An 8,281-nucleotide genomic window follows, 5' to 3' on the forward strand; every position below is an offset into this window, starting at 1 on the left:
CCGGTTCCAGCTGTCATCCCAGTTTGCTATTTTCTGTCCAGGCAACTGCTGAAGTCAGAAGAGACATGGATGTGGAGTCTGGGAGCGATACAGACCAGGACTGGACGAGCAAGAAAGGGCATGTAAGGCTCAGAAATCAGTGGAGGAAGAGGAGGAGGATGAAGGGGAGGAAAAAGAGCAGTATGAACTCATTTTCTCATCATGTCTCACATCAGAAGAGACATGCAAGAGGTAAATCTGCACGAGGACTGTTTTGAGTGTGTGTGTGTGTGTGTTAGACTAATAGAGGTCATCTGGTTGTATTTTGGTCGCTTCCATTCACCTAGCTTAACCTGTGGCTGTATGAGGAGCTTCTCTGGAGGTTCTCCTTGTAAAACACATTGGATGTGAAGTTGCTGAAACGCGCGTGCGCAGACAGTGCGATTAAAACCTTAATATATAGTGGAAAAATAGCTAAAGAGCAAACGCTTCATTATGACACAGCTGAGTGCGTTATTACTTTACTCTTAACTCTTTAATCAAACTACTAAAAATAGTTTGAGCGTCACGCTGAAAACACACACACACGACACACCGCTGAAGGCTGCATCTCTAACGCCTTTCTACGCTACTCCGTAGGGTACTAGGTAGTGCGTCGGTCTCGGTCGCGGTGTGCCCTATCAAGGGCGCAAACGGAGTAAATGCAAAGCCATTTTGAATGTTTCCCTTCAATACAAGATGGCGGCTTGGACTCGGGTCACAGGGAAGAAACGGACGCGACAATTTGGCGTTACTATGGGTAAATAATTACAAATAAACCGGAAACATTATCGTATTTTAATTTTTTTTTTTGCAAAAATATTAAGCGGATTACTTTTAGCGCCTTTTCAAAAGGACTTTTTGAAAAGACGAGGAAACTCGTTCGGAGTTTAGAAAAGTAATTTGGCACTAATTGTAGCCACGCCCACGCGTCCGGTTTGTTTATTCATTCATTCATTCATTCATTTATTTATTTGTTTGTTTGTTTGTTTGTTTGTTCATGCGTTTATTTATTTATTTATTTGTTACAGTATATGACAATTAAATGTCCAATTAAATGTACTCTAGAATGTATATGCCCCGCCCCCAGGGGGTGCCTCCTTCACTTGTCAGGAATAAACATTATTTATCACAAGGTTTTTGACTGTACTTTCCTGCACACTATTTAATTATCCGTATCCAATTATTCCATCAGTTTATTGATTTGGAACAGGACGGAATTTAAATGGTTATTGTGACACTTCTCAGAAAAGCATTAAACAGACTTCAGGGTTGTTTAATACCAAAATGTTGCTCAGATGGATCGAGAACTCCATTCTCTATATGTCTGCATGCGCCTTCGTGGTTCTCCATCCATAAGAGACACACTGCCTGTAGGATTCACCAGATCTTCTTTGCACGGAGTATGAAGTCCTGAAAACATTCTCACACATTCACCTTTTCTTTTCTTTTTTTAACATACAGGTTCAGGTATACTTGTTTGTCAACGAGTGGGAAAGAGCCTCAAAAAGAAACTCAAATTTCCTGTCACATGTGGAAGTAAAGAAGGCATCCTCCACAAAGATAGGTATAAGAGAGGTACGTTTTTCAACAGTTCATTATTTATACTTTAATGGGTAAAACAGATTTATTCAGAGAGAGGATCTAGTTCATGGAAAGACTTTGTGGCTCTGTGATCTTAGTTTGATTTAAGTTGTTAGTTTATTTATTTAGGATTTTAGGATTATTTAGGTTAGGATTAGTCAATTTGTTTTAATTTACTTTAATTTGATTTTCTAAATCTGCTCCATTGCTTCAAGCCCTTTAACCCTTTTAGGTCCCTATCCGTATTTTTCCATTACATTTATTCGGTGCTTTCTCCCTATGTTTACATTAACATCAGCCCCTGCAATAATATTTTACTTTGTCCGCCTTTCCTGTCGCCTCACTAACATCTTCCCCAAACACACTTCCGTCTCGGCCCCTGTTGTTTTGTTTTTTTCTTTTGCCACAAGGACGTTACAGTCCATTTACCTGGGTAAGTTACTTCTTATTACGTAAGGTGGTGTGATATCATTTCTGTACATTATATAAAGTTTATATTAACTTTAATTTTTACAAAATGCCCTTAAGCTCTCTCTCGAACATTCGAGTCAGTGTCATGTCAGATAAGACTGTTATGGTTTTCTTGCACCTAAGCTCAAGGATTCTAGATTTTCCCCAACATGTTTTTCTGTTTTAGAGGAGACAGCTCCATGATATGATATGATATATGATAGCTTATGCCCTTCCTTCTTCTGGTTGTTTACGCCAAAGCCAGACCACAGACACCAGAATAATTCTAACTAACCCACTAACGATGATTCGGCCAGTTTTGCTCATCTCTATTTTTGTGGCTTTATATATTTTTTTTTTCCCCCTATAATGAACCAACTGGTTCCTTACATGGTTTTCCATCTAACAACCTACTCAGAATGTACCTGATTCTATGTCTAATTTTTTTGTGCTAATTTCATCTATTTGTTTAGCTGTCGACTAATGATTATGAAAGGTGATTAATACTGAAGGGGTTATTAGATAATCAGTAGATGAGGTAAGACAGTTAGATAGGTAACATTGTTTATGAAAATGAGGGTAGGTAATGATTAAAGTAAACGTAGTTATATAGTATTACCTTAAAATCATCACTGCATAACTGAGTTTAATGATTAAACAAATTTATCTCAATTTACCTTAGTAACGTCTCTTTGTTTTTGTTCATTTCCTTATTTTAATGATTAAAACTGAATTAGATTTGTCGTATAAGAGGAAAGAAACGCATTGTGATTGCTGTTATTGGAAAATATTCATCTTTAGAGTAAGTTAATTTCTTTACACAGATTTTACACATTACTCTCCATTCGGCACGATTAGTTTTCTCTTCAATCCATAATATAATTCTATTTTGTACTTACAAACATCTGTCTGTCTGTCTCTTTGTGTCTCTCTCTCTCTCTCTCTCTCTGTTTCTTTCTGTCTGTCTCTCTCTACATCCGCCCTCTCTCTGTAGGTGAGCCGTGCATCTTGTCTGATGGTCAGTGGTTCACCCCTAATGATTTCGAGAAGTTTGGAGGAAAGGAGAAGAACAAAAAGTGGAAGATTAGCATCATGTACAGTCAGGTTCCCCTGCTAACCTTCATACAGGTAAACAGCCACAACACGTGACCTCTCACACGATACATCCACGACACACACGTGAAAGCTCTCAGAAAGGAGGAATATCCACCGTACCCTGCACGGGTCTCGTGTGACACTTCACCGTTTTATTGGTTTTGTTCTGTTGCTCTAATTGTTCTCTTTAATTGTGTTGTCTGAAGGAAGGCTTCCTGTCCTCTCCATCGTTTAAAATAAAGCGTCTACAGGATCAGGAGGTACCGAAGCTTTTCTTTATTGTGTTATATTATTGTTATCATTATCATTTGTTTACTAAAATGCACAAAATAGTTTGGTTACGTTTCCCGTGACCGGAGAAACGGCAGCATTGCTGTGTTTTTTTGCGTTTGTTATACATTTCTGTTATTCGTGTCAGATTTATGTGTGTGTGTGTGTGTGTGTGTGTGTGTGTGTAGCCAGAGTGCGGGAAGAAGCTGATTAGGACCAGAAGCAACACAAAGCATGAGAAAAGTGAGTGTTTCTTATTTCTCATCTGGCAGAATATAAAATGAAGCAGTGTCCCAAATGACATATTAGACACCTACACTGTGCACTCTAGCGTCTAGTATATAAATGCTAGGTGAATTGTTCCGTCTCAAATACTTAAACAGTATACTTAAAAATACTTTACACTTTTTTGACTAACTGGAAGTAGAAGGAGTTTCCCAGTGAATGATGAAAAACTCATGTAACGTGACGCTGCTAGCTTAAGCAGAAGACACTGAATTTATAAAATGTTGAAAAATATATGGCTGTGTGTGTGTGTGTGTGCTCATTGTAAAAGACGATTGTAAGACTGTCGTCGGTCATCTTGGAAGTGTTTTCTTATCCTTATTTTCCTTATCAGTTTTTCTTATCTCATCTACATAAGCAAAGCTGTGAGTGTTGAGTGCATGAAGCGTCCAACATTCACACTTTTCTGTCAATGTAAGCACAACTCTCACTATTTATACTACACTGGTATAGAGTACTGTGTAAGCATGCTTTAGTTTTCATATCTGGTCATAAATACTCCATACATCTGTATAGAACACGTGTCATAAAATCTTTTGTATTAATAATGCATGTATACACCAATCAGGCATAACATTATGACCAGTGAGAGGTGAAGTGAATAAGACTGATGATCATCTCATCATGGCACCTGTTAGTGGGTGGGATATATTAGGCAGCAGGTGAACTTTTTGTCCTCAAAGTTGATGTTAGAAGCAGGAAAAATGGACAAGAGTAAGGATTTGAGTGAGTTTGACCAAGGGACAAATTGTGATCAGAGCATCTCCAAAACTGCAGCTCTTGTTGGGTGTTCCCAGTCTGCAGTGGTCAGTATCTATGAAATGTATCCTTTACGTCATGTAAGTTGTGAGGTGGGACCCGTGGAGGCTGCACCTCGCACCTTGCAGGACTTAAAGAATCTGCTACTAACATCTTGGTACCAGATACCAAAACACACCTTCAGGGATCTAGTGGAGTCCATGCTGCGATGGGTCAGGGCTGTTTTGGCAGCAAAAGGGGGGACCAGCACAAAATTAGGCAGGTGGTCATAATGTTATGCCTGATCAGTGTATGTGAGGATATCTAATCACACACTCGTTCCTTTTGTTTGTGTTTGTAGACAGTGTGGTGTCCACAGTCATGCCCGAGGAAGATTCTCTGGTCATTAAGAGAGTGTTCAGAGGTGACACTTTTGAAGTCAGTTGTTTCAGAGGGCAAGGGGTTCTGCATGTATCCCGCTTTGCTACAGGTGTGTGTGTGTGTGTGTGTGTGTGTGTGTATGTGTGTATGTGTGTATGTGTGTGTGTGTGTGTGTGTGTGTATGTGTATGTGTATGTGTGTGTGTGTGTGTGTGTGTGTGTGTGTGTGTGTACCACTATGGGCTGGAAGAGCGATAATAAACAAACACTGTGTCATGCTGTTACAGTAAAATAATCAGTGACTGGGTGGTGTGATGAAGTGTGACTATCTGACTAATCAGGATTGAGAGAGAGAATTTTAAAGGTGTAAACTGTTCATGCCGGTGTGTTTTTAGAGACTTGTGGAAAATGCATCAGGACGCAGGACGCCTGGCTCACCCCCAAGGACTTCCTCAACCAGAACAAAGCCGAAGGACACTGGAGACTGGACATCACAAGCCGCAGTTATAGCCTTGGAAAGCTCATAATGGTGATGATCGATGTGGAATTCATCCAAACACTAGAATTTAAGATCTAAATGATTATAAATGTTTGATAATGATGTATGTTTGGCCAGTCAGCTATAAATAAATACAATCAATCTTTTAAAAGGATGAAAGAAGAAAGTAAAATACTCTTGTAATGGAAGTAAAGCTCACAAGAACCATGACGACCATTAATCATCAGATACACCAAGCAGGCATAACATAATGACCACCTGCCTAATATTGTGATGGTGCAGCCCTGACCCGTCCTGCACTGTGTATTCTGACCCCTTTCTATCAGAACCAGCATTAACTTCTTCAGCAGTTTGAGCAACAGTAGCTCGTCTGTTGGATCGGATCACACGGGCCAGCCTTCACTCCCCACCTGCATCAGTGAGCCTTGAACGTCCATGACCCTGTCACCGGTTCACCACTGTTCCTTCCTTGGACCACTTTTGATAGATACTGACCACTGCAGACCAGGAACACCCCACAAGAGCTGCAGTTTTGGAGATGCTCTGATCCAGTGGTCTAGCCATCACAATCTGGCCCTTCATCAAACTCGCTCAAATCCTTACGCTTGTCCATTTTTCCTGCTTCTAACACATCAACTTTGAGGACAAAATGTTCACTTGCTGCCTAATATATCCCACCCACTAACAGGTACCATGAGGAGATCATCAGTCTTATTTACTTCACATGGACCTGGTCATAATGTTATGCCTGATCGGTGTATATAGTCGATTAAAGATATGTATTTAGAATCGGCATCTCTTTTTATATAAAGTTAGCTTGAGAATGATATAGATAAGAAACTATCGCTTTTTCGTTTGATGTTTATTCCAGTCTCGAGTGTTGGAGCCCCACATGGTCAACTGCAAGTGTCCAATCTGCACAGAAGATCCTCTACATCTGGTATGTCCAGCTTTTGTTTTAGCCCTTTATCAGTTTTTCTAATGCGGTAACTTGCAGCAAAGACGTTAAGCTCTGACAGACGTGCAGCCACAAAATCACGGGTTTATATCAACACGCATGCTCTGATACCTTATCGTTTCCATGGTAACAGTTTACTTTACAGTTTACTTTACCATATAGTTCAATAGTTCAATCTGACTTATTCACATTCCTAAAAATATAAAAGCAAAACCTTACCTATAATTAGAGTTATGTGAGATTGAAGAAGAGTTTAATTTTCCACCTGATTATATCCATCAGTGCTTTTATAGAAACATGTTACACTTTCCCTAATGTAGTGCTAACTCTCACAACCCCTGCATTAGATTAGTGTATATCATGTAAATGAAATTATATATATATATATATATAATATGAAGGCATATCGTATGCACATAATACATAAATAAGTGACTAGTGGGAGGGGCAGACACTCAGATCTTCACTGGGCATTTCTATGTGGCTTTGATGAATAAGTGCCATTGTGAATTGATGTAGGCTTTATTTTTAAATGCTTTGTGTGTGTGTGTGTGTGCTTTTAACCCTAGCTGGATCAGAAGAATGATGATGTGTGCTTTAAGTGCAAGCATGATGGAGATCTGGTGTGCTGTGAAAAATGTCCACGTTCCTTCCATCATCACTGCCACAAACCGGTTTTGGAGGACGACATGATCGGGTAAGGGAATAACACACAGAAAGGAGAGCATCCATCCATCCATCTTCTATACCCGCTTTATTCCTAATCAGGGTCACGGGGATCTGCTGGAGCCTATCCCAGCACACATTGGGTGAAAGGCAGGGGTACACCCTGGACAGGTCACCAGTCCATCACAGGGCCACACATATAGACAGACAACCACACACACTCACTCCTATGGGCAATACCAATAGAATTACCAATCAACCTCATGTACATGTTTTTGGACTGTGGGAGGAAACCGGAGTAAACCACACCACTCCACACAGAAAGGCACCTGCCTGTTCGAACCCAGGACCTTCTTGCTGTGAGGAAACAGTGCTAACCACCAAGCTGCCATGCGAAAGGAGAGCAAATAACAGGAAAAGGGTGTTTAGGTGGTTATAATGACATCAGTATAAAAGTTTTAATATTTTAATTTGTGTGTGTTTGTGTGTGCAGTGATCACTGGACCTGTTGCTACTGCAAGGCCGTTACAGCTAAAAGAAACAGGAGCTCCTGACCCGTCCTGAATGTTTAAACACAGTTGTTGTACTGCCAGAGAGCAGAGAGTTATTCACTCACATTTTTATACTGTGTGTGTGAGTGTGAGTGTGAGTGTGTGAGTGAGGGTGTGTGTGTGTGAGTGAGGGTGTGTGTGTGTGAGTGAGGGTGTGTGTGTGTGAGTGAGGGTGTGTGTGTGTGAGTGAGGGTGTGTGTGTGTGAGTGAGGGTGTGTGAGAGTGTGTGAGTGTGAGGGTGTGTGTGTGAGGGTGTGAGTGAGTGAGTGTGAGGGTGTGTGAGTGAGTGTGAGGGTGTGTGTGTGAGGGTGTGAGTGAGAGAGTGAGTGAGTGAGTGTGAGGGTGTGTGAGGGTGAGTGTGTGAGTGTGTGTGTGAGTGAGTGAGTGTGAGGGTGAGAGTGAGTGAGTGAGGGTGTGTGAGGGTGTGAGTGAGAGAGTGACTGAGTGAGTGTGTGTGTGTGTGAGTGTGTGTGTGAGGGTGTGAGTGAGTGTGTGAGGGTGTGTGTGAGGGTGAGTGAGTGAGTGAGAGAGTGAGTGAGAGAGTGAGAGAGTGAGTGAGAGAGTGAGTGAGAGAGTGAGTGAGAGAGTGAGTGAGAGAGTGAGTGAGAGAGTGAGTGAGGGTGTGTGTGAGGGTGTGTGTGAGGGTGAGTGAGAGGGTGAGTGAGAGGGTGAGTGAGAGGGTGAGTGAGAGGGTGAGTGAGAGAGTGAGTGAGAGAGTGAGTGAGAGAGTGAGTGAGAGAGTGAGTGAGAGAGTGAGTGAGTGTGTGTGTGAGGGTGTGTGTGAGGG

General features: G+C 41.3%; 1 protein-coding gene across 1 annotated transcript; it reads left to right on the forward strand.

Moving 5' to 3' along the window:
* The first annotated feature begins 663 nt into the window (after positions 1-663).
* On the forward strand, positions 664-7,700 carry LOC131362471 (nuclear body protein SP140-like protein). Its single transcript, XM_058404473.1, has 10 exons — positions 664-778; positions 1,483-1,596; positions 3,047-3,180; positions 3,354-3,407; positions 3,606-3,660; positions 4,802-4,930; positions 5,216-5,349; positions 6,191-6,259; positions 6,847-6,974; positions 7,437-7,700. Exons 1-10 carry the CDS (start codon positions 718-720, stop codon positions 7,495-7,497), a joined length of 939 nt encoding a protein of 312 aa, XP_058260456.1. The 5' UTR covers positions 664-717; the 3' UTR covers positions 7,498-7,700.
* Positions 7,701-8,281: the final 581 nt, after the last annotated feature.

This window comes from Hemibagrus wyckioides, linkage group LG12 (assembly GCF_019097595.1).
Source record: "Hemibagrus wyckioides isolate EC202008001 linkage group LG12, SWU_Hwy_1.0, whole genome shotgun sequence".
Taxonomy (NCBI): Eukaryota; Metazoa; Chordata; class Actinopteri; order Siluriformes; family Bagridae; genus Hemibagrus; species Hemibagrus wyckioides.

What these genes read in the sequence shown, in the direction of transcription:
- LOC131362471 (XM_058404473.1), top strand. Translation starts at nt 718, where the DNA reads ATGGCGGCTTGGACTCGGGTCACAGGGAAGAAACGGACGCGACAATTT. An exon ending in TGTATCCCGCTTTGCTACAG is followed by an intron (nt 4,931 to 5,215) that starts GTGTGTGTGTGT and finishes GTGTGTTTTTAG; the next exon opens with AGACTTGTGGAAAATGCATC. An exon ending in TTGGAGGACGACATGATCGG is followed by an intron (nt 6,975 to 7,436) that starts GTAAGGGAATAA and finishes TTGTGTGTGCAG; the next exon opens with TGATCACTGGACCTGTTGCT.